Source organism: Elaeis guineensis, chromosome 8, assembly GCF_000442705.2.
Source record: "Elaeis guineensis isolate ETL-2024a chromosome 8, EG11, whole genome shotgun sequence".
Taxonomy (NCBI): Eukaryota; Viridiplantae; Streptophyta; class Magnoliopsida; order Arecales; family Arecaceae; genus Elaeis; species Elaeis guineensis.
The window spans coordinates 4,089,836-4,116,663 of NC_026000.2; the positions used below are offsets into that span (position 1 = coordinate 4,089,836).

General features: G+C 37.8%; 2 protein-coding genes across 2 annotated transcripts; one reads left to right on the forward strand and one right to left on the reverse strand.

The window, feature by feature from the left end:
• Positions 1 to 884: 884 nt before the first annotated feature.
• On the reverse strand, positions 885 to 7,372 carry LOC105050719 (NADP-dependent glyceraldehyde-3-phosphate dehydrogenase). Its single transcript, XM_010930843.4, has 9 exons — positions 7,085 to 7,372; positions 6,221 to 6,414; positions 6,007 to 6,135; positions 3,683 to 3,802; positions 3,443 to 3,579; positions 3,184 to 3,339; positions 2,494 to 2,872; positions 1,627 to 1,743; positions 885 to 1,249 (listed from the first exon to the last, which is right to left on the reverse strand). Exons 1-9 carry the CDS (start codon positions 7,227 to 7,229, stop codon positions 1,136 to 1,138), a joined length of 1,491 nt encoding a protein of 496 aa, XP_010929145.1. The 5' UTR covers positions 7,230 to 7,372; the 3' UTR covers positions 885 to 1,135.
• An 8,075-nt stretch (positions 7,373 to 15,447) lies between these two features.
• On the forward strand, positions 15,448 to 24,354 carry LOC105050718 (stromal cell-derived factor 2-like protein). Its single transcript, XM_010930841.4, has 6 exons — positions 15,448 to 15,829; positions 15,935 to 16,075; positions 18,800 to 18,940; positions 23,506 to 23,555; positions 23,637 to 23,766; positions 23,956 to 24,354. Exons 1-6 carry the CDS (start codon positions 15,728 to 15,730, stop codon positions 24,037 to 24,039), a joined length of 648 nt encoding a protein of 215 aa, XP_010929143.1. The 5' UTR covers positions 15,448 to 15,727; the 3' UTR covers positions 24,040 to 24,354.
• The last annotated feature ends 2,474 nt before the right edge of the window (positions 24,355 to 26,828 follow it).

The window sequence follows — 26,828 nt, forward strand, 5'->3', positions numbered from 1 at the left end:
ACTAGCTCTGATTGGTTGTGATTAACCTCCTAAATCTTTCCGCATCCAAATCTCACTAAATTGTGATTGTTAAAAAGATATTGACTAAGACGTTGTAATGAGCCTTGAGCTGTTGTCTTTCACAACACATTGTTCCAAGCAACATATAAATACATGACCGGTCTGGTTAGCATTGTCTGCAATTTGCATACTTAAATTTATTCATGAAGCAGTAAATTGAGTAACTAACGATTTGCAATCATGGGAGGTCATCAATCCATCCAATATTGAGATCCAATTAAGAAAATTGCCCACAACATGTCTCAATTATTAAGAAATATTCTATCCATGTGGTAGCAATTGACATGGTTTCCTATTGAAATTAAAAAAAAAAGGTAAACATTGAATCGGGGAGAAAATGCCAAAGGTGATGTAACGATTTAATATTATGTTATTTTAGATCTTAAATGTCCTCACAAAAGATGTAGAAAGGATCACAAATACTCATTCGTAGTTTGGGCGTTGCTCGTCATTTCATTGGATTAAAAAAGGAGAACCAGAACGAACGAGAAAACTCTGGAAACTGACTCCAGAGTTTGTTCAACAATGCGAAGGTAACTTCTTCTCATTAACAAACTCTGGATTTTTTTCAAGAATGATTTGCCAATAAAAATGTCCTACAGATTTAAAGATAATTGTCTGAATCCGAAGCATGTCATCCATACCACTGAGATTGCATATTTTGCTCCCGACTATGGATCCAAAGAGAGGTTTTCTCATCCATTTTAACTCACAAGCATGAAAAAGACAGGTACATCACGGTGCATGCTTTGCTGGATACAGCGTCTCAAAAATATCATCTCAGACATCCATTCAGAGATGATATGTTCTCGCATTACAAGAAATACAACCAATGCAACAGCTCTCATTGATTCCATATAACCATCAGGTCAAGAAATATAGCAAAGTCTGCCTTCACAACCATGTAATTTTCCTTAAATGCAAAAGGTAGATATAGAGCAGGCCAATCTAGACAAAAATCCAAAAGGTGCTATTTATTATCGATTAACACCAAAATGTAACTGGAACTAAAATCCGAGAGGCATAAAATTCCTGTCGTGCTTATTTAACATATGGACCAATCTACTTTAGTCTTTCAGCCCATGGTGTAGGATGGAGATGGTAAGTTAATAACAGTGCTCTTAATTTTCGTCATCATGTTGATACTGTTAGTAATTCCCTGTGATCCAATGCCACTGTCCTTCAGGCCCTGAAATTGCACCAGCCATACCATGGTGAGCACAAGACGGAGCGGTGAATACAAAACTTTGGATATATATATACATATATATATATATATATATATATATATATATAGATATATACATATACATATACATATAGATATATACATATACATATACATATACATATATACATATACATATACATATACATATATACATATACATATACATATAGATATATACATATACATACATACATATATATATATATATATATATATATATATAATATACATATACATATACATATATATATAGATATACATATACATATACATATATATATATATATATATATATATATATATATTATAACGTGGTTATCAGAGATAAATTATACCTGGAAAGGGAAATGGTCAGGCCCACGAGCTGGTGCTGAATTGATCTGTACCGTTCCTGTTTCCATAGCATCACTGATCATCAGTGCTTTGTTGATGTCCCTTGTGAAAACACATCCCTGTGCCACATCAGAATCGGTCAGATTTCACAATAAAAGAATGCAGCAGAGAATGTTAACAAGAGAACCTAAAATGTACGATAGTGGTTACTGGGTAGTGAACGTGGATATTAAGCATGAGGCAAGAATCAAGTGCATAAGTTTTATAACATGCTCTTCTCATGAATATGCAGGTCAAACACTCCTTGCTAGGCTCGAGCAGGACCAAATCTCATAATGGCGGTATTACAAGTATCACAGCCCTTGAAAACATCCATTCCTTTGAATTGCTAATTCAGAAACCAAAAACAATAATATCAACTATTAAACTAGAAACAGAAATTAATTAAGAAATATTGATATTGTAACTATTTTCTTACTCATTCTGAAATAAGCTGGTGCCCCAAACTTTGGTGCGCCAATATAGGGAAGTTAAGATCTAGTTTTGTTGATGATCGAGTTTATCAAAAGAATTATGATATTACAGAATCCTCATCTTTTCCTTACACAAACCAGCTAATGGTTTTTACTTTATTTCACAAACAATACCAAGGTAGACTGAATAAAATTATATCGATGAAGAATTCCATATTCTTTTGAAAAACATATCCACATCATCAATCAGTTGCTAAAATTTTTTCACTCTTTTGTTTTGTCATTTACAAAATTTTTAAGCAAGATGTCATGAATCATCTGAACTTTGCAACTTATGCAATGTTTTTTTTTTTTTTTTAATAAAAAAAAAGGAACAATGAAGAAACAACTGTATACCTGGAGCCCAAAATTGCTAGCATTGCAGTGATGGATACCTTCTTCAACAGAGTTGATCCTCATCACTGGCAAGACTGGTCCGAAGGGCTCTTCCCAAGCAATCCTCATATCAGGTCGGACATGATCTAACAGCAATGGCCAGATGAGGTTTCCCTCTCTTCGGTACTCCTGGCAAAATGTGGCTCCTTTTTCTTTGGCATCCATAACCAACCCTTCAATGAAATTTGCAGAGGATTCTGTCACAACTGGAGTGATATCACAATCCTCCTCTGGCGAACCAACTGTGAGTTTTGCCACCTTAGCCTTCACCTTATCTACAAGAGCATCAGCTACAGATTCCATAACTAGGACAACCTTAACAGCTGTGCATCTTTGACCACTGCAGCAAACAAAAGTAGAGCAGTTTATCTGGTTGAAATTAGTCACTAAAGCAATTCAATATTAATTTACATATTAATAACAGGGCCTACAATACACCGACTATTGGAATTAGATATCTTTCCACATATACAAAGCTACTTTACCATTATAAAATATTGATAGTAGATGCAAATGTTCTGTTTGCAAACTTTTGTTGTTTCTCAGGCTTTTAAGGGATTAAGATATATGGTTATTGGAAAGAACTCTAATAAGGACTATTGCAAATTGACTTCAGCAAAAGATTGCCCAGAGGCAGGCTTGGAATACCACCTGTATGAGAAACCTCCTTTCACTATATTTGCAGCAGTCAAATCAAGATCAGCATCTTCAAGCACAATGCATGCATCCTTCCCCCCAAGTTCCATCTGGAGAGGGATCATGCCTGCCTTCTTTGAAATGGCAATTCCGGTATCACCACCAGTAAAGCTGTGATGACAATCAAGGAAGTCTTAGAGGCAGGTTGCTGAAGGATTAGATAGAGAATGATTTCAGTAAACAATCTGATGTTACAGCAGCTAAAGGGAATTACCTTATACAGTTCACCCCAGGATGCATTGTCAGAAAATCACCAATTTCTGAGCCTTTGCCTGTGACACAACTGATCAGGCCTTTTGGGAAACCAGCCAAGTGAAAGCAATATATCATATGTAGAGCAGACACAGCACCCTGATTGGAAAAAAGAAGAAGAAGAAAGAATAACAGAGAACTGTTTCAGAACATGTGCACATCTTATGGACTGAGAACTGGTGCTTATACTAACGTATAATACCTGCGTGGGAGGCTTGAGCACAAGGGAGTTGCCGGCAATTAGTGCCGGAGCAATTTTGGAGACTGCTAAGTTGACAGGATAGTTGAAGGGTGGAATGGCCAAAACGACTCCAAGAGGGATCTGCAGCCAAATGCAAAAGAGCATGTCAACCACAAAGGATTGTGAAAAGAAACTGCAATTTTATGTCTTCCATGTTTTCATATTTTATCTGAAGTGGTGGGGATAGCTTAGTTGGGACTTGGGAGAGCATTAGACTGAAGATCTGACGGTCGAGTTGCAGTACGTGAGAGTGGTCAACCGTGTTTAATGAACTTAGACTTGGTTATAACTCATGTTATCAAGAGCTGTGGTTCTATCTCTATTTAGCTCCATTTGCTCAGCATATTTAATTACCAAAAGAACCCTCACTGAGATAACTACTGATTGAGGGCTCCCTTTCCTGTCTCCATTGTTCATTTCCTTGGTTTGAATAAGTTTTATGGGCTGACCCAGAACTTTAATAAGATGCCATTAGAAATGCAGGAGCATCATCAGATGCTGACCATCATAGGTCGAGAAAGAAATGCCAGATGCAATAATTAAGCCAAGAAAAAGGTATTAGATGCAGTAACACAACGAGTTTAACTTTGGGAATAATCGCACAACATATATGTGAAGTCACTAAAGATGTCACACAACTAGTAGAAAAACAACAGCCAAATACTTCAGGAAACCAGATAGAGTGGTATATCTAGTCACTAAAGATGTTACATGAAGAACGATTTGTTTCGCCAACTAATTTTAGCTGAGAGGAAGGACCCGATCTGCCATTCCATAATCCATGCAGTCTTTTCAAGTTCCAGAAAACAATCGATGTTAAGCATTCAGCACTCAGTGAGAACACAAACAGATTCATGCAGTGCAAAATAGTGTAGAAGATGCAGAATATTCCCTTGGTATAGAATATGGATACTTAAAAGTGCTCTATTTGGCGCACTTTTAATTGTCCATACTCCATATGCTTTATGAAAGGAATCTGCATGTGTTCTCACTATTTTCCACTTTTAATTATTCAGCAAGTTTTACACAATTTTCCACTGTTCTCACTGATCACTGAATGCTGGATATTTTAATCAACGATCCAAAAAAGGATTCAAACTTTGTGAAGTAAAGTGGTACAGAGTGATACAGAAAAGACATTTGGTTCCGATGATGAACCTGGTATTTGAATTAGTACCCTATATCACTGTAGGTCATAACCTTCCAACCATATTGTAGTCAGCTTTATGCCTCTTCCCATGAATTCCTGTTGAGGATACCCCTAAGGTCTAGAGCTTAGGTATTTACAAATTTATGATGGACCTGATCACCTTGCAACTTCACTTTACGTTGGTGTCCAAAAGAAGATGCCAGCTGTCCTATCATTGGGTTTACCAGAACTTAAACCATGCTCCCTGAAAGTTAAAGCCATATTGTATTTCATGCTGAAGTAAAAATCTTCTCTAATTATGCAACAAACCTAGCCCCTGTCCTTTCTAAAATCAACTAAATTTCGACTAATGTTTGGCATCAGCTTCTTGTTTTTACCTTTTTCTGTCACAAACATATAACTTGAAAGCAAAACCTCTGCTCCTTTGTTTAGGCCTTGAGTTTTGCAAGAAATGCCAGCCTATCATGTAGTTAGTTTCAAGAAAAATATCACCATGATGCAAATTCTGTATTCATAGCATATCATCAAGTTGGAAAGATGTAGAGTTCATGGAGACCAACTATCAGAATGTAGCTACTGATCATCCTCTCACTTTTGGCAAGATTGATCAAATCACCTTCTGCCTTTCACCTCACACCATGGTTCAATATAACAAACATTGTTTTTAACATATATTCATGACTCATGTAGGTAAGTCGTCACAACTGCACAACAAAAATAAATGCCATTATTTGCTATTTTCACTATTTTCAGAATAAAGTATCATTTTGTATTAACATATCACATATGCCTAAATATACGGATGAATTAATTCAAAAAATAATACTATTATCTGTGAACAATGTTAATGTCGGAAATATAAAATATTGCTATTTTGCTAATTCACCATCATTTTTTGTTACAATAAACCAACCATTGCTGTTGTAACTACATTATCTTATTCCAGAAACAATAGAGAAAGACTTACAATTGTCCTTTTAACTCCATCAAAAAGGTATCCATTGAACATATAATGGAATGAAAGCTTTGCCAGGATCAGGTCTTTTTGAGTTGTCTTAATTAATTTGAGGCTCCCAATAACCCAGAAAAGATTTAATAAAAGAAAAACTAATGAAAGAAGAAAGAAGGACTATACCTTAGAACTGAGGCAGTATTTGGTGCGCTCGTTGCCGGGAAAACTATCCGAGACTAAAAACTTGCCCTCCCCTAGTATCCGAACTCCCTCCTCCGCCGTATAAGACACCAGATCCCCTGATCTCACCACCTAAAAGAAATCAACAAAAAACGTTTTAACCAGGAAAAAAAGATTCTTGTAAATAATGAATAAAATAAGCGGGACGTGAGTTTACCTCAGTGACGGCGTCTTTGGCAGGCTTGGCGATCTCCTTGACGAGGCACTCCGCGATGGAGGCCCTGTGATCTTTGAGGATGGCCGCCGCCTTGTGGAGGAGCTCCGCCCGCTTCCACAGCGGCGTCCGAGCCCACGACTTCTGCGCTGCCTTCGCAGCTTCCATCACCTTGTTCACTTCCTCCTGCGTACATGCTACACCACAACACGATCTCCGGTCAGCGAGAACCGGCCTCAAACCACTCCAACCCAAATTTCATTTTTTACAGAGAAAAAGCGACAAAGTTTGCTCTTTTCCTTTTTCCCCTTTCCGGAATTGGGAAATGAGAACCGTAAAGTTGAAAGCAAAATCTCGTTACAACGAAAAACCCCAATAAATTAATAATCATTTTAGATTGTCGAAGAAACAGAAGAAATTCTCGAGAAAACGACGAGCTCGAACTTTGTATTGACTACTAAGGCTTATCGTCCTGGTTCCCAAAAAGAATCCAATTATAGCGGGGAAAAAACATAAAAATCCTTTTGCAACAAAAACCCGGTGAAATTAGATTCCAGTTGCCAGAAAACTAGATACAAGAAGACGGAAAATCCAGTTAAGGTAAGATCTTGAATTAAAAAGATTATAAGGAATCCCAAAGTACAAGCCGAAGATCTCGGGCCTTCCACTGAGGCTCCCGTTCCCGGTCTAAAAAAGGAAAACAATCCATTTTTGAGGAGATAAAGTCATTAAAATTCCATTTCTCCGGAAAATTAAGAAAAGACAAGTTAAAATCACATCCCAACCACCAGAAAACCCAGTGCAAGATATCGAAAACTCCGGCAAATGAACAAAAAGTTTGCTGCGAAAAAAAATTACGTCAGGTACCTTGAACTTTGTACTGAGTCTTCCTCGTTGTCGGATTGATGATCGGGACCGACTTCCCCGAAGCCGACTTCTTCCACTCTCCATCCGCGTAGTACTTGTACACGTCCCCGTCGATGATCTCCTCGAACACCCCCTTCCCAGCCATTACCGCAAGCCTCCGAGCTCTCCTACCTCTCTTCCCCTCTCTCCTTGCACTCAGAGCCCTCGGTGGCGCCGCGCGGAGGACGGATAGCGGAGAAGAACGGCCGATAGGGGGCGACTGTGAGGAGTGGGCGCTATATTGAGACGAGGAGAGCCGCAACGATGAAAGCGGATCGGGTATTAATCCGCCGGATGTTTCCAAATCACCGTCCGAACGTGAATCGGAGTTCGAGCATCCAACTAACGTCCAAAACAATATTGATTTAAAATATATATATATATTATATCTATTTCTTGATATTTAATTTTATTTATAACTCTAATTAAATTTATATAATAAATAATTATATTAATATATTATTAACTCCATCTACCGTAATATATTTTGCTACAGGAACTTATCATCTCGACCGTCGTCCTCATCATCGAAAATATACCTCGGTAACAAACATCATCTATATGTCCTGCTTATTTTATGAAAGGTCCATCATCGCTGTAATTTCGACTCGAATCTCCCTAATTATTTGATCGAACTTAGACCAACAGTTTCAAAAAAATTTTTGGACGTTGGATCGTTACAAAAAAAATACGAGCCAGCTTCACATTCTTTAAATGTCAAATGATTTCAATAAAACTCTCAACTGTTACAATGAAATATGGCGTATCACTTGATGTCATTAATCATCCATTACTCATGACTCATCATATGTTATGATTCTCAGTAGCGATTGGTAATTAAGATAACGTACATGTCCTCTCATTTATAAAAGGAGATGATAAAAAATTCTTCAATAAATTTTTTTAAGGACCGACTTAGAGATGCCACTTTCTTACTAAATTCTTCCTCATTGTTCTCAATGCTTCAGCTAACTTAAGTATTGGAGATTTTCCATCGAAAAATCTCTGATGACCAAATTTTTTTTTATCGATTATTGAGCTTTCTTTTTGGATCTTCACCAATCAAGTTACTCCACCTCGCCTCGAAACATTGCGGCTACATGTTTGATTCTAAGATTTTTTTTTATTGGTAGAACGATTATAAGTTTGCAATTATTCGAACTCGAGAACTTACATTAAAACTTCTTGGGTGATATAAATAGAAACGAGGGTCGTTGTCTATCATCAAGTAAATTGGGCACTTGCACCGTCTGTTCGGCAATAGTTCAGACAATCTACCCGTACATCATGTTCGTTCATCTCGTCCATAACTCTCTTGCATGATTGTCAGTTGAACTATATTGAACACTAGCTGGGACGAATTCGAAAGTCAAATGCCCTTAGATGTGTTTTTTTCTTTTTTTTTTGGTAAGAACCTTCCGATATGTGATATTGTCCCTTTTAGCCTATATGAGATGAGCCGTGTCCGAAAAACGACCGGCCATCCTATATGGAGCCGTACGATTTTGTCTCTGGATCTTGAGCCTAAAAGCGTGCCATACGTAGGAGAAGAGTCTCCGAACCTTATAAGATAAGGCTCTCAGACTCACTGTTCAATATGGGACTAAAGTTCTCCTCGTCTCAACAGGTCTCATGAGTGCCATAAGCAGATGGCCGGGATGGAGTGTTCATGTCTCATTCTGGCTGGTTCCTGATATCATTTTAGGTTCTGTTGGATGGGACGAGCCTACGAGATGGTTGCAAAGTAATGGCCTTGCAACATTGAACGTGCTTCAGCTACCTCTCAACACTTCATCTTCCCCCTAACGATGCGAGTACGTCATCGATTATGAGCAGTCAGTATAATCGAGCTAAATATCAAAGCTGGTTAGACCGATAACAATTAAAGAACGTTTAAAATAGATGTCTCAGGTGCCAGAGAGAATTATATCATGTGGTTGGAGATAGTTGGACGTAATAACTTTGGATGCATATTTCATCCAAAAAAAAAAGAGTTGAATATATGTTCATGGGAATACTATGCATAAAATTAAGCTAGTGTTCATGTCATTACTAGCTTGTTGGCATGCATGTGCATCAATTTCTATGCATAGTTCATTTAGTGCAAGAATTTCTGTGGACCAATTTACTGAAACATAGAGGACCGCACAGCGGGTATCTGAAAGTTTGGTGCAAGAATATATGATATGGTTGCATGTTTCCTATCTCAAATTGTGATGCATGCCCCTTTCTCGTGAAGCTATCTCAGACGAGTAAGATTTTTGCCTTTCGAGTAACTGTATTGTTCTGTTGGCGCATCAAGAGCAGGTGAGAATTGTTGCTAAATAATTTAATTTTTTGCATCTAAAATGTAGATTCATGCCAATTGGATGGTACTGGATTAAAGGGCATATATCGTGAGGATAGATTTACGTGCCATGCCATGTAATCCAAATTGAGATAAATATAGAACAAAGTGGATGGGAACTACAGAACAATATGGTCTCTCTCAACCTCAAAACATAGATGTTTAAAGTTATAAATATTTTTAAAGATATTACAGAATACATGCTCGGCACTCCCTGCACCTCTGGAGCTTCCTCCCTCTTTGCCATGCGGGGATAATTTCCCTAGCAAAAATCTAATATTTTCTTGATAAAAGAAAAGAAAAAGTATTTATTTCGAAAATAGCCATAAAATTATTGTTTGAAGTATAAGAGATACCATTCCAATTCCCAACAGGAACTGTATATAGAGAAAGATCGGTACAATTTTAGCCATTGGACATGTTGTATGACTCATATTATCTTATATATAGATGTTGCATGGTGTTTATTAAATACTATATATACTAAATCAACTTAATATAATTGCAGCAGTTGCTACGGTTACCATTGATTATGGGATGCATTGCTCAGCTGATTAAATGGCACTATATTACACGAGAACAAGGCATGCCGCACGGTATAGTAAAGAAGGAAGCATTAATGCAGGACACCATACTCATTGTAGAATAGAGTAATACAATAACTAATAATTTTTTTTAAAAAAAAAGCTAGTCGCCTACTGAGATATCTATCATAAGCCCAGCGTAGGTCAATTGGAGCGCATAATTTTCCGAAATGGTCCAATTGCATGCCTAATTTACAACTTAGAGAAAGACATAGCGGCAGACAACTACTTGAATTTAAAGAGAACACATATATAATACTCTGTGGATTTCTTCAACTGGTTTTTTGATTCAATTTTTAAATATTTTATTTTCTAACTTTCATGGGCATATATATCTATATTCATTTAGTTTAATTTAATACAGAAAAGTATATAATATCCTACCAAGCAAAAAAAAGAAAGAAAGAAAGAAAATTGAGAATATGGAATACAGGTACGTATATGCACTCCCGCAAGGGACCATGGAGAACAAATCAAGCACAGTATACTGCAGTAAAGACAAGGTTTTTTTGGTACAAGACTGAAGACGATTTTGTTTAGGCCATGGAAACTACAAGCTTTGAAGTAATTTTAGTTCAAGTGCTTTGTTGAATCCAGTGGAACCGACAAAAGAAATATGGTGTCCCCTGATCGAAGCCAAGGTTTTTATATATATATATATATTTGTCAAAGGCATGCACTGGAACCAAACTGTTGGTTCCACGTGCTGCACCAGGTATTTAACTATGGCCCAATGTTTTGGACTGAAGCTAAGCGATCTGGTTATAGATTGCAAAGGAACACAAAAAGGACGCTACTTTTCAGGCAAAACGGTGCTGAAAGGTCTCGTGCTTCTCCGAGGAGAGTGCGTAGAGATCCCCTCCGAACGTATGCAAGGAAACGCAAGATATTATTGTATCTAGAAGTCTCATGCACCTTAGGCTGTTTTTTTCGGACAATTATTAAGCTTCTCCATGAAGCTTGTTAGGTAGTAGCTTTTGTGCCGTCTCACTTTATGTGGATCATCGTCGGATGGGTTTGGTAGGAAGTGTGGTAAGTAGCACATGATATAGTTAGTTAGAGCTCCCACTTTACTGGACAATAATCATATATCAAAGCATATCTTCACTCACACTCATTAAAAAAGCCCAAGAGAAATGAATTCTAGAAGATAATTACAGTTTGGGCAAAAGACTGTATAATATGACGTCTGACCACTTGTTATGACAATATTGAAGGATAGAAGGAGGGCTGCGTAAACAAAAAGCTTTGTTGATGCAATAGAATGCAAGTAACAGTTTTGTTTGCAAAACCAATTCTATAGTTTATATACACCTCCACCACCTGGGGTAAGACTATGACATACTAGTGTTGGATGGTTGCAAAAGATGTGATGGTAGATTCAACTGCCATCAAGTTTTTTTGGGTAATGTTTTTGATGAACGTTACTGCATGAATAGGGAAGGGATCGCTTCTTAAACACGAATCTAGCTAATGCATAGCTGTGCCTAATTAGGTCCAGTGCTAGCCGTGACAAAGTGCACAACAAATTAATTGGCAACAACTTTATGATAAAAAGTTATTTGCATTCACATGATTTTTTTTTTTTTTTCTTTTGATTAGCGTTGAGAACATACAATCCATATGTTCTAAGTCTCAGTCAAGGCTTGATACAACAATTTTGAGATTGTGAAATGCAAAATGGTAGTCACTTTTTTTAGGAAAAGTATAGGGGAAAAGGATCCTCCCGGGGTATATCGACACCTAAACTCTGTTGCCCAAAAGTTTCCACGCAGCAGTTCGGTGTCTTCAGCTCCACAAATCAGTTGGATGTCAAGACAAGAATGTTTGTTGGAAAGTTGGAAGGGATGATGGCATAACCTGGTAGCACATCCGCGTCTTTGGGATGGGTAGCAGTGAGTCAAGTGGATAGGATTCGTTAGGAAGGGTAGCCACGAACTGATGTGAAGACCAGCAGAGCCCAAAAACGAGTGGCTTTGATGGGAGGATGGCGTTCAGGCTCCATACAATGGTGACCACATGTTGAGCCGGAACCACCAGAGGAGGAATTATACCATATACCACATGCATCTCCTTCGTGCGGGCTTTATCCATGATGTGCTTGTCTTGGTGATTGACCCAGAGAAGGAAGGTGCGATCATTTTTGATTCGTATAGTATACAGCCATATTAGCGTATGCCGTGTAGGATATAATTTCTCCAATATTGGAGGGCCTATTCGGGTTTGTGGGGCTTTGATAAACTTGCTGAAATGTAAAATGGACTTTGCCTTGCCCTTGTGTTAGGATCTTCTCTGCTTCTCCTGTTCTTAATTGAATTGGAGAGGTCTAATTTGTGCAGTAATGGACATTTATGAATCATGTGATGGCTGCAATTACGTGGATCCTGGACAGTGGAAAGGTTGGTATTGGCTTTTTTTTTTTTTTTTTGATAAATGTATTGACAAGGCTTCAAACAATTGTGATCATTGTTGAATATATGAATTAATCATGGAAGCGGAAGTCTCAGATTCAACTCCATACCTGAGTATCCAAAATCATTTAATTTTGTGGCAATCAGACCTTTGGAGATGAAGAGGACCGAGTCATTGGTTGCATATTATACCATGTATGCAAATAGAAGTATGATGATGAATCCCGCTACTTTTCTTTTCATGAAGTGAGCTACCAATGATAGACATGATTCGAATTGGCTACAATCAGAGATCGGCCGAAAACAAAACCAGTCTTAATTGGTTATGAATTCTCAAAATCGAAACCAGAGTAGCAAATGTTGACACCAAATCAAATTGACCCAATGAAAGATTTTTTTAATTAATTATCTGATTGCCCAAAAATAATGAAAGCATGGATTTCAATGTAAACAATCCATTGATTCTATTTGTGAAAAATCATTAAAATAAATATTCAATATTCATACAAAAGACATAATATACAACAATATTATGTAACAACAAAACCTAAAGTATGCATCTTGGACATAATATGTTTAATGACAATAAAATCTAGACCATTAAAAATTGTTATATTGATGCAAAGAAATCTGGTTCAATTTTGCTCCCATCTCAATTTTAAGCAGGCTTCCACTTATCATAGGTTTTTTTTTTTAATATATTTTATTTAACTAGAAAAAGTTAAAAAATATGAACCATGAACCTATAGCATAATAATCCATGATCCAAATTTCAACCTCTAAATAATAACTTTTGTAGAGGCACTTCTACAAGAACCTTCATGTAACCCTCTCCGTGATCCAAGTTTTAACCTCTAAACAATAATTTGCAGCATTTATTTGTTTGACTTTTGTAAAGGCACTTTTACAAGAACCTTCATTCATGTATTGCAAACCTTCTTTTTAACTAGAGAATGAAAATTTCGACCCACATGAGAAGAGGGGGTACTTAGGTCTATTTGGCACACAAACTTACAAATCTAGGATTATTACTTGAAAATTTTCTGAAAGATCTAAAGGGATGCTTGATTAGAAGGAGTGAAGGTCCATAATCAGAATGAAAATAGATGATTCTTATTCTAACCTTTTAGTTTAAAAGAGTCTGATTTTGATTCCAATTCCAGAATAGAATGAAAATGGTTCAATCTACCTATAACTCAATCCCTACTTTTTCTTATGGATTCAAATTTTCATTCCGATTCAATCACAAGCCAAACACTTTGGAGAGTTTAGCTATTTCGATTTTGATTTCAATCCATTTCGATTTTTATTTCAATTCTGATTTTAATTACAAATCAAGCACCTCCTAAATATCCTGAGAGATAAACCACTCAATACTCCATACCTAATTCCTTATCGTTAGACAAAGAGGCACCATGCTGAGCTCAGCGCTCTGGTTGCAATTTTTTATTTTTTTTAGTTGTCTAAGCTATAAACAAGTATGTACCTTTCTTGCTTGACTTTGAAGCATCCATGATGCCAAACTTTAATCGACTAAATGATGATTTTTTTGGGTAAAACTAAATGATGATTATTTAATTATATTACCCGGAAAGACAAGCTGCTTCTTTATCTTTATCTTACCAGGATTAGGTGCCGAAGGAAGATTTCTGACCCTGAATTGCCCAACCGGATCCCACGGAGTGAATAAATTATTAGTTTGGTACACAAACATGTAAAAGATGAGATGCCATGTAATTTGACTGCACATCTATGGTGCCAAACGGCTGGCACTCCGTCTCCGGAGTTGCTCTCGCCTTGATAAGTACTCCTCAATCGATCAAGTTATTACTTTAAAAAGTAGGAGTAATAGTAATCTACATCCCAAAAGTTAGAATGGATACATCAGATTAGAGTTAGATATGACAAAATTTTTTCAATTAAATAAAGAAAATCATAATCCTATACACTTCCAAACCATCTTTCGTTCACTGGCATTTTTGTGCTAGGCACTCCTGCAACCGTTATGGGACACACGATTGATGCCCGAGGAAGACAGATTGAAGACCCAGCGTTTGTCTTCTTATGCCTCTTGGTCAGGTCTAGGCCTGCACGAAAAACAGGTTGCCCCGCTCGAGCCCAGCGTGTTTTGGACGGACTTGGATCCGGTTTTTCAGCCCAGTAGATCAGACCGGGAAAGAAGTTTAGCCCATTCTGTAACGGGCCGATCATGAATTTGCATCAATCCGACCCGAGCTTGACTCAAACCCGTTATGTATGTATATAATATTTTTAAATATTCTTAAAATTTTATAAGATTACAATCCCAACCTATAACCCTAAAGCCGGTTGCCTCCTCACCTCAGCAAGCCTTCTCATCACATCGTCTGCTTAATCTCTCGCGACCATGGTGTCGTCCCCTCCCTTTTTGGGTGTCGTTGGGATTCTAAAGCCTAAGGCTAGCTTGACATCCAAAGCTGAGAAATTTTTTTTGCACTCGAGAGGTGCAAAATCGTACGGTGATGATTGACTCACGACGAGATCAAGCATGATGTGTGAATTTTTTTTTTTTTTTTAATTTGAATGTAAGCTAATCACAATCGACGGTGCATATGATTTTGCACCGCCAGCGGTGCATAGAATTTCTCATCCAAAGCTATAGAGCTAGGCACTAGAAAGTAACCCTGAAGCCCCGGCCGGGCTGCACTTGGATCTGGCTACTTTTGGTTAGGTATGACGTTGAGCCCGGCTCGAATCCGGTCCGGCCCGTCAGAAAAGCAAGTTTGGTCAGGTCTTCAAATAACGCAGCTCAGCATCTAATCAAACAAACTTAGAAGCGTTACCCAATCACTACACCAATGGAATTCACCCACGACAGCATGAAGTGCATGCGGCGCTGTCTCATTGGCAAGAGACCATTCCATGACGTAGCCGACGCATCCCCCGATCGAAACGCTAGGCGACCCGTCAAAGAAGGAAACTCGGGTAGAGCTTCAGCACATTAATTAATGGTGGCAAGAGATCGAGACGCGAAGCAAATCTAAACAAGAAAGCAAAGAAGACGACTGGATCGGTCCCCTTATTCCATTCTTGCTTCCGGTCCTTCGCTCTGGAGAGCCGGGCGGAGCGCGCCGTGGCTCCACCCGGGCCACAGAGCCTCTCTCGAAGGAAGAATCCCGTCACCGCCTCTCCTCCGCCCTCTCAACCTTCTTTTAGACGCCCTCGTCCTCCCCCGGACTTCCCCTTCTGGCAGCAGAACTGGTTCTTGGTCCTCCTTCTCGTCATGGCTATCTCCCTCCTCGCTCTCGCCGCCTTCCTCCTCCTCGGCCTCGATCTCGAGGAGGGCTCCGTCTTCCCAGCCGCCGCGGCCCCCGAGGGTGTCGAGGTTCGCTTTCTAAAACGCTAGATCTCTAGATCTTTAGCCACTTGTTTGATTTCCAGGTTATGTTACCTATTTCTTGGTTTTTCTTGTTGGGTTTTTTCTGCGTAGATTACCTACGGGAGTGTTATTAAATTGATGCACGAGGGGACGAAGTTTCGATTGCATTCGCACGAGGTGCCCTATGGGTCGGGGAGCGGGCAGCAGTCAGTCACCGGGTTTCCCAATGTCGACGATTCCAATAGCTATTGGGTGGGTATTATGTTCAATTTAATCGTCGACTTTTTCACCTTTGATCTAAATTTCTTTAGACGTATACTATTTAGCATCAATTTGCGCGCTTGTAAATTGCAGTCTTTGATTTTTCCGTGACTTGTAATACTAACTTCGAATTATGAATTTTGCCCCGCCCCCATGGTAGAGCGAGGAAAAAGGGTGATGTCCTGAGAATGTTGCTATTGTGGAATGAGTTTTACTAGAAAGGTTACGAAGCGTATTTATTAGTCTTAGGGGGTGCTATATTTCTATCAAGGGCCATTTCTATTATTTTCTCGTTCAGGGTTCTATTATTAAGTCATGTGCTATTAGTTTGAGAAGACTTCTTATGATTTGGATTATTGTATTCGTCTTACTTTGGTACAACTTTTTAAACAATGTTTTACAGTCATTATGTTTGTGTTTCAAATATGGCTTTAATGGTTCTGTACAAGTGAGTTCCGAATTTTACTGTTTATAAAGACTTTGGTCGTGTTTTGTTAGGAAGTCTGAAAGTGTAATGTGATGGTCCTTCATTATGAAATGAGAAGAAAATTGCTATAAACCAGAATTTGAGTTTAGTTAATGAATTTCCTAGTTCTTGTCTCTTTTCTACTAATTTCCTGTTCCTTATGCACCTTTGTTTTTGGACTCGAGGATTACTGTATGATCTGGCTATCATTTCTCTCAGAGTGTCTATATGTTCATTTTGTCCCTAATTTTCAGCAAAATAGATTCAAAAAGAATTTCTAATCTAATATAAAACTAGTATTTCATCCCTTAATGGGATATAGTCCCTTTTGCAGATCCAGTCATCCTATTCAATGTCTAAACTAATATGAGTTAGCTTGGATTGCTTATGGTTGGAAGGTCAACAGATGTTGCAAGTTAGAGGAAGTTAGAGTACTTTTCCTTTATGTATCGGAATTTGCTGACATGATGAAGCTTATATTTCAGCTCTGTAGTTTTATAATGTGATATGTGTGGTTATCGATTGAAAGATACAACTTTATATTCATGGCATAGTGTTTGAAATCTGATCAATTTGGGTGAGGACATCTATTTGCTAGAAATATGAATGTTATGGGAATGAAATGATTTTTCCAGCTCCTATTCCAACACTGATCGTAGTGTTATGGAGCAGAAGTTTTTGTATAAAGTTTCAAAACATAGGAAAAGGATCCACTCTTTATTCAACTTCTTGCCAACTTATTGAAATGATGAACCATGTGCTTCCTTGAACCATCTTTAATTCTTTGGTTGTTGCTGTTGTTGTTTTGGTAAAGAGGGAGAAGAGGCCTTAAAGAGTAATTGAATCCGCTACAATGAGTGCGGAGAGCTGTTGAGGCACTTCCACACTTGGGCCAAAACTGTAATCACCATGAACTTCCCTTCCCAATGTCCAATCTGCAGGTTGATTATCTTCCCTATGATGTTAATCACCAGAAGTTCGGTTCCTAGCCCATTAAATTTTGTCATAGAATCTGTTTGTAACCAAATCAAATTAGGCTTTAGTCCATGCATTCCTACTGCTAGTCCTTTCCAAGCAGCCCTTAGTTATGCTGTTGGCATTTAGCACTGGATATGATGATGACTATCAGCATACAACATTCTACCTAGGCAATCATTTGTGGTAAAGCTTGCATCAGCAAAAGGGTCCCTTAAGAAGCCATAATAGTTGAAATTAACCATTTTAAAGGATGGGGGTAACCAGTTGATTAAAATGGTGAAAGAATTAGAGGAGCTTGGGGCGTCATTGGTACTGCAATCCCTAGCAGTAATGGTGTAGGTCGTTTTCCTCTTGGCTTGTGGTACTCATTAGCTAGTTGGATGGCCAAGATAACTACACATTGCCTGACTGCACCTTGGGTTGAGAAAGTCATTCATTCCTAGTATTTTGTGGTTCCACCCGGCATAACAGAGCTCTCCTTGTTGTCTCTCTGGTAAGTTTAGAGCTGACTGGAGATCTATCAAGTATCAACTTTGGTAAGGAGCTGAAATTCATGCAAATATAAGGACTTTAATATATGATATTCCAGGTACAGCTAGTTGATTGATGTTCTACCACGATCTGGTTCACAATCTCCTCTAAGTTGCTGCATAGATCACATGAAGGTAGAAAAGAACACTAGTACAGAATGCAAGAAAAAAAAATCGTATAGCGATTATTTACAGAGGTTTTAAATCCTGTGGGACAGGGCCATCATGGTTTTTCTATGGAATGGGATGCACCCCACCGGGATTGGAACTTGTCCTTTACAACCTCATGTATTCCCATGTTATCATCAAACTGACTATTTTCACTGCATTGATGATCTCATGTAAACAGGACAGAACGATCCTTTTGTTTTAGGTTATGTATGAACAACCATGTGTAGGCTTTAAACTCGGACTAATGTCATTGACAAAAACCATTCATTCTAAAACATCTGTGCACAGTTTGACTTTCTAAATATTTAGCAAACAAACTTATTATTGCAATTTACTTGAAGTATAGGTTAGAACCATTTTTATAGCTTGTTGATCTCTTAGTTTCTCATATGCCAATTTTTTTATATTCAGAGAGTTGGTGTCTTTGTGAGAGCAATTCTTAATGTCTAAATTAATTTAATGTTGGTCTGGCTTTAGTTATTCAATAGATTGTGTGAACTGTTGATTTATTTGGCTTAATTTGATCCATTAACATCTTTCTTTTTTCCAAAAATGGATTAAACATTGCAGATTGTAAGGCCTATGCCTGATTCAGCTGCCAAACAAGGTGATGTCATTCAAAGTGGAACTATTATCAGGCTTCAACATATGAGGACTCGAAGGTGGCTACATAGCCACTTGCATGCTTCCCCAATTTCTGGCAACTTGGAGGTTAATAGGGATTTGAATTTCACTTTTATATTATGCAGCTAAGATATATATCTATTCCATTTTATCAATTCAATTGGTTAGTAGTATTATTTTGTTTCTATAGGAGACAACATGGTTGAACTTTGTTGTTTTTGCTTCAGTCATGGTAAAGATGTAAGAGTGCTTTACAGGGCATTTAGGTTGTGGTTCCATGTTTTTATCTTCTTGTTTTTCTATCTCGTTTAAAATCAAGTTATTTAGAAACCACAAGTAATATGGACTGCATTATGCCCATGTTTATACAATATTCGTAATAGTATATATGCATACACACTGGAAATGCATTAACTTAATGTAGAATCCAACAGTAAAATAATTTCGATAAAAAGTTAGTTACTAGATATTAGATGACAAAGACTACTTATTAATCTTGGGACCAACTTGATTCCTCAAAAAATTATAGATATTTTGAATTTTTAGTTTATAAACAATATATTGACCAACAAAGGTATCCGACTCTGAATAAATGAGTTAAGGACCCTAGTTAGTGATGCCTCTTCAACATTTGCCTTCTTTTCTTTTCTTTTTGAAAAATGTGGATCCTTGTGATTGAAATAGACTTTCTTAGTCCAAGTTATTTCTATTGGTTGGCTAGTATTTTAATTTGAATAAAGCATCACTTGCTTAACAACAGAGTTTTTCATTCGACTGATATATCTCCACTATTGGTTGATACCATATCCATATATCATCCAAGATATACTAATAACTTATCCAATCTGATGGTGGATTTCTTTCTTCTTGATGGGGGTCAAGGGGAAAATCGAGCCATACCAGGATCATCAAATCAAAGAGGTTTAGGACAAGGATAACCCCAAGTTTAAAGGTGTAATTATCTGCTATGAAATCCGGTGTCGGAGGAGCATGTTTCCATGGAGGATGAATTGATTCATGGGGGACGACATTAGCAGTGGTGCTGATGGATGGAGAGTCCGGTGTGTTTGGGAAGCAAGGAAGGGTGTAGGATACAGATGGAGGTTTATAGGCATTCTTTTCATGGATGGCTTTGGTATGTATGATGGAAAAACTTGTCCATTGTTGCCACTTTGGGAGAGGACCTTGGAGGGGAAAGAAACAGAAAAATAAAGCAGGAGATGGGAAGAATAAGAGGGAGATGGAGTGGGAAGATGGGTTTAGTCAATGGTATTGGATGATGATAATGGAGGACAAAAAAGGATTAAGATGAAGGAAAAGAGAGGGAAGAGATTGAGATGTTATGTATGCTAATTAAATAATCTTTGTATTGGAATTAAGTTTTACAAGAAAGTTAGTTTGGTTTTAGTATATCTGCCAATTTTTCTTTATCTTACTTCCTGCATCTTGGGCACAATATCAGAAAATTTTTCTCTCCGAAATTTTTTGCCTTCATTGTCAACCAACATAAACCAACATCTTGGTTGTCCTTAATACCAGTGGCCCATCAAGTTAACCAAGATATTTGGATTTTTAAAACTTTAGCTAACCTGTGCATCGGTAGCATTTGCACTTGGCTGCTAACTCAGTTGCTTTGACCTATGGCATACACATTGGGATGGTGTGGCCCGTTTTTACTTGACTGCACCTAGCTCCAACTGATTTAGTTTCTTCCAAGCATTTGAAGATTAGGACTTATCTTATGAAGCTACACTTAGGCTATGTAAGGTGCAGGTTTCACTGATTAATATACAGCCATAACGTAACCCAACTAATATAAGAGTCCCCTCCTGATGATGAGCGATCAAGTTGAGAACCATAAATAGAATTCATGGAAAGAGATAACTTTAGCCTATCAAGGTAAGAATACTGATGAGGAAGGGTGGACTAGATTGTTGTGAAAATATCTGTACACTTAGAGCCTATTTGGATGCCCAAATAAAGCATTCTTGGATCACATAGGATTACCAGGCTCCTTCTAAAGTGGTGATTTCTCCTTTTTTTTTTAAGGGAAATTGGACCGTAGGTTTTGCTGATTGGAAAAACTATTCCTTCCACTGCTAACTCTCCGGGATGATAGCAGTATGTGGGTTTATTCCATGGACAGTTTATTCTAGCATACAGACGAGCCCTTAAAAATATGCAAGCAGCAGAGCTCACCTCATCTATTTTATGTTGAGTGTTTTCTAATTGCAGAAGCAGGATTAAGAAGATAGAGAGTCCCATTATTTGAATTTTGGTACTTGCCAATTTGGTTTCCTAATATTTAAACCCAACTCGACCATCCCTTCCACATCAATTGCCTTTACTAATACTAGGTATAATGCATGTTCCGAAGCAGAAGGTTGCTAATCAAGATTTTAGATATAGGATAAATTTTTAAAGGATTTTAGCATGAAATGGGTGTTAATATACCTTTTTCATGAAATTGTTTGACTCTTATTTGGTAAATGATGATCTTAATTAAGATAATTGCTGTGAATCATGGAAATCCTAACTTAAGGAGAGGTTCCCCCTTGATTCCTCCTCGTCATTGGAGTCCAGTAATGTTAGGATCCTTTTTGTAGAAGTTTATCATGGTTCAAACGTCCAAGGGAGAAATCAAATTAAGGTTATCATGGGAATTAAATGTTGGAAATATAGTCACTGGCATATCCTCATCAATAACTATTTTCTGGATGATCTTTTCTATTTTATGCCGAAGAAAGAATAATTTGACTCCAGGAACGTGATATATCTCAAATTGTGACAATTCTTTGAACTAGATGATTAAGTATGTACTGATGGGCTGTAATTCTGCATGTTAAATGATGACTGCATGGATGTTATTTTCTGGGCTAAGAGAGAAGTAATCTCAAACCCAGCTCAGTTTTAGAAAATGAGATCATGCCTTCTTAAATTTGAAAGTTGGAAGGCCTTATATCCTGCCAAGATTCGTATTGTATGGCAGGATGCACCTACAAGATGCCCAAGTTTACCTTTTGGCATCTTGGATTGTATTTGTTGTGAACAAGAGGCTGTAGGTACACAATTATCACTGTGTTGGAGACATTTCATGCCTCACAAATTCAGACAGTCTTTCATCTTTTTATGTCCTTAGAACTCCAGTTTTGCAGCAGTAAACAATTTTAGGGGATATCCTGGGAATGATTTTGGACAAGTTATATATATATATATATATATATATATCATACAAGACTAAATGGATGGCATTATATGCGTTAGGAGCATTAGATGGATAAATTATGCTTTTAACATTAGTTTATTTTGAGATTTGGGATGACAGGGAACATCTTTAGCAGAAAAAGCATGTGAGTAGAATATGATTTTTTTTTTTTGAGGGGGGAAAAGTAGAATACAATGAAACACAAAATGGTTGTGGATGTTGAAAAGAGAGGTATTATTCTCAGACAAGGCCTAGGAGATGTGCATGTATGGTGGAAAACAAAATTTATGGACTGAGGCTGCATTAGAGGTGAACATTTTGCTTCAAAATGATGAAGTTTGAATCTGGGACTTGAGCGGGCTCATCCGGTATCCTTTTAAGCTGGCTTTTTTTTTGGACTCAATTTATCAGACACCTATGGCATGGTTCAGTAAGCTCAACATAGGTCTGTTCTGTGTTTCTTTGGTCCTCATAATGCCTTGATGACTGGTAATCATTAATTGTTGTGTTTAACTGGTTCATGTACTACTGTTGTTGCTAGTCCGTGTGCAACTTTAAATTGTGAACGACACAAAACATGTCATTCCACTTTTGTAGTGTCCATTGCTTGTATTTATTTAACAAAGTTCCCCTTGGCCATGTCTGAACACCAAGGGATATGCTCTGTCCGCCGTCTCTCGTCTCCATAATTTTTTCTTCATGTAAATATGTATGATGAAAAAATATCCTTCATAACCCTTTTAAGGATTTGTTAAACAGCAAGTATCCAAATCAGTTATCACATCATATATGTATGTATGTATGTATGTATGGCATGGTGAGGTTAATTTTTGGCATTGCAGAATGTGGGGTATGGTGGGATGCCTTAACTTAATTAACTTATTTCTTCTCTGCAAAACTAGCAGATGGGAAGGCTTGTCACTTAAGGTTGCATATAGTTTTCCTGTTAAGTTTTAGATTAAGCAAACCCCAGCTTATGAAACTTTATAACATATGCACCTCCTACCATTTCAATTAACTTAGGATCTGAACTGCGAGTTATTGGTGTTTAGTCGACCTAGACCAGAGGGCATATTACCTTATTCTACCACCTTTTTCCTCCACCTCTAGTCAGGCCACAAAATGGCAGGTGCAAGTTCAGGCAACCGTGTCAGTGTTTTAATCGTGCATGCCTAGAACGTTGGTTGTTTTGGCTGGGCCATGGGTGACTCAGCTTGATGTGCATGTTTTTTTCTATATCACATATCAAATGTACTATTCTATTTGTATCTTGCCTGGTTGAACATGGAGAATTGATGTTCGCATGAACTCCATTGTATAAGAAACAATGAGATATTAGGGAGCATCTTCTCAATTTTCATTTTTGTTATATAAAGTCCTTGCCTACGCTTGTATAAAGTTGTGATTTTTTTTTTATTTCCAATGTCTTATTGCCCATCATCTGTAGGTGAGCTGTTTCGGAGGAGATAATGAGTCAGATACTGGTGATTTTTGGCGGTGAGACTTGCATATCAATATCGAAAAATTCTAATATCTGACTCTGTCTCTTATCCATTTATTCATGCCACGTTTCTTCAGGCTTGAAATTGAGGGTAGTGGGAAAACATGGAAGCAAGACCAGAGAATAAGGCTCCGACATGTTGATACTGGTGGTTACCTGCACAGTCATGACAGGAAGTACACTCGCATAGCTGGAGGGCAGCAAGAGGTAAGAAGAGGATCTTCGTTCTTGTATCTATTCTCTCCAACAGTATGGCGCTGCGGAAGCTGCCCAACTCAAATCTGCATTTATTTTTAATCCAAAAGGAAAACAGAGATTATTTTGAGACTCTCGTATCAACAACTTTCTGAATTTTAGGCTTCCTTTTTGCTTAACATCGGTTTGATACTCTTGCAGGTCTGTGGTGTTCGAGATAAGCGCCCTGATAATATCTGGTCAGCGGCAGAGGGTGTATACCTTCCAATTAGTGGAAGCAAGTAATGGGTTGTTCTTATTAGAGTTGGAACAGAAATATTTAGTCCATAGAGAACTGATGTCCATTAAGGAAGCTGGTGGATTTTGAGCCTGAATGTAGCACCGAGCACGTCTTGGTTAAGCATAAAATGTACCTACAAAGATCTTTCTTTCTTGCTCTCTCTCTCTCTCTCTCTCTCTTTTTGTGGCGATTTTTGTAACTGTTATGGAGATTCTCTTGAGAGGTCTAGCTTCACCAATTTATCAAATTTACATTAGATATCAGATTTTTACGGAAATAACACTTTGCAGGCATGTACAACATGCATACCTTCCCATGTATACCCTTGTAATGTTTTCTTTTCATGCTATTGCATATTCTGTGATCAATCTGCCAAATGTAAATGAGTAGTAGTAAATTTGACAACCACGGACTTGCAAGACCAGTGCAGTAGTAAATTTGCAAGCTGGTTATAATTCAATTTTGTTAAACAGTTGTTAACAGAAAGGGGGAAAAAAAAATCAAAAATAAGTATATTTCTGTTTCAGCAAATTTGGACTCATAATGGTTGTTCTGCTCTTTGATATCACCCGAAGCCATTGACTCAGGAGCAGATTTTGAAGGTTTGTTCTTGGAGATTATCTTTTCACTATAAACTAGGCCTTTCCTTTCCAATTGACTTGCTGTTTAAAAAAATATTAGAAAAGCATTTGTTTAGCTGCAGAAATTGTAAAAATATTTTAAAATGTGTATAAATAATAAGTTAAATTTCATAACAACAATTGATTTGTAGTAGATGCAATCAACATATGTATGCATACGCATACATCCATCCATATATATATATATATATATATACATACTATACTAAGAAGGCCCATTTAAACTTCAAAGGCGTGCAAATTGCGAGGCAGAGCAAACGTCGTGCGTGCGTGCGTGCGGTTGGTGGTGGAGGCTGCCTTTATCCTCCCGCCCCTGGCTTGGGTCTAGAAGAATTCCATGCGGACATCGCGGAAGCCGATCAGGAGACGACGAAAGCAAGGCATTACTGCTCTTGATGATTGGGCCAGGCACGGCGGGTAGAAAGCCCTCCCCTGCTGTCAAAAATAATAGTTGGTACCGTCATGCATGCATCGTGGCTAGCTATCGATCAACGACACCAAACGCCGAGTACGAGTAGGCGATTGGCCGGCAGCGGTTGGTGGATTGATATATGGAGCCCACCTGTCCATCGCATGACGTGACCCTCATATTATTCAGACCGCTGCAAGAGATTCAGCACCATTCTTTACTTACCGTCCCTCTGTTTTTTGTTTTTCGTTTAAATACTATTCCTTTGCTAATATTGGATTATATCATGGGGGGGGACTAACCATGTTCTTTTTTTTTTTCTCAGAATGGCACTCGGATGGATGGGAACGGCAAAAATATTTTAATAAGCATGGAAAACATGCAGAGCGGCGGTGGTGCATGAAGAGGGAGGGTGCTTTTGGCATTACATATCCTTCCCATCATTTTCTATTTTAATGCAAATTATTGTCACATGATCCATCTGAAGAGGAAAAATATGTAAGAAATCTAAAGTTGTTTGTTCAAGGGGCTTGGACATAAACAGATATGAATGCAACAAATAAGATGTCGCATCTGCGTCAGAAATCTTTTGTGAATTGATGAATATTTTCTTCCCTTTTCCCGACCAGGATGGAACGAAGAGCATGAAACAAAATTGCCTATGATGTGCCGCAGCTTCAGCTTCAGTTGTCACATAGAAACACTGTAAAATACTTATTAGCCTGCATTTAGCTTGCCCAATGCCGTAACGATTGCTTTATGTGCATCCGGATGTAGGTTTTCTTTAATAGCAAAATATGGGCGTAGGTTATTATCACCCGTACTGTAACCATCATTCTCCTCCCAAATGATGCCCCACATCTGACGTCGGGCCAACGGACCACTTTAAATTAAGCAGACGAGTCCAGACGCTATATGAACGTAGAGCTAAGGATAGTGTTGTGGTAAATCTCATCTCTCACCCAATTAAGTGAGCAACCAATTACGAGGATCACGTCAACTTTCACATCGATCGATAATTCAATTTAAAATTGAACCGATGATGATCAGTTAATATGAAGCCGGATTTGAACCAACTAAATTCGACGTGCGAAATGTCAATATTTGATTAATAATTTTTTTAATTTTTTACCGGCTATTTCAATTTTAAAAAAATATGGATCGAATGTTACTCAATGTGGATATTGCTTATCCATGTTCATGAGATCGTAGGATATAATAACTAACTATTAATCATTCTTTATTCGATTTTAATGATGATTAATAAGATAATCATTCACTAAAAATAACAACTCTCACGTTTCAGATTTTATGGAATAAAAGTTACATGATAACCCCATTCTCTATCTTATATAAAATGATAAGTAGAAAGATTGAGATAAAATTTTTTTGACTATTAAATATTATGTCCTCGTGTTTTGATCTTTGATACTATTCTCTATCTCCAACTAACTTTGACATAGGAGGTCCTCCATTGAAAAACTACCGATTTCTCTCCATTCAACAACCAGACGCAACACTATGGTAAACAGCCGATCATCTTATCAGGGATTTGTGCAATGGGTAGAAACTAACATGACTACTAATAGAATAATTTGATTCATATGGTGCCGACCGACATGAAAGCTACAGAAACCTGTACGTTTAAAAACCACTCTCAACATTGAATTGGTAGGGTTGTGTGCGGATAGAATGCAGAATCTGTTCAGGAATTTTAACAAGGGAAGGGCTATTTCTCATTCTC

Coding starts and splice junctions, on each gene's coding strand:
- LOC105050718 (XM_010930841.4), top strand. CDS start 15,728: ATGGCTATCTCCCTCCTCGCTCTCGCCGCCTTCCTCCTCCTCGGCCTC. Junction 15,830..15,934: donor CGGCCCCCGAGGGTGTCGAG/GTTCGCTTTCTA, acceptor TTTTCTGCGTAG/ATTACCTACGGGAGTGTTAT. Junction 23,556..23,636: donor GATACTGGTGATTTTTGGCG/GTGAGACTTGCA, acceptor ACGTTTCTTCAG/GCTTGAAATTGAGGGTAGTG.
- LOC105050719 (XM_010930843.4), bottom strand. CDS start 7,229: ATGGCTGGGAAGGGGGTGTTCGAGGAGATCATCGACGGGGACGTGTAC. Junction 6,415..7,084: donor GACTCAGTACAAAGTTCAAG/GTACCTGACGTA, acceptor GTTGTGGTGTAG/CATGTACGCAGGAGGAAGTG. Junction 6,136..6,220: donor CCAAAGACGCCGTCACTGAG/GTAAACTCACGT, acceptor GATTTCTTTTAG/GTGGTGAGATCAGGGGATCT.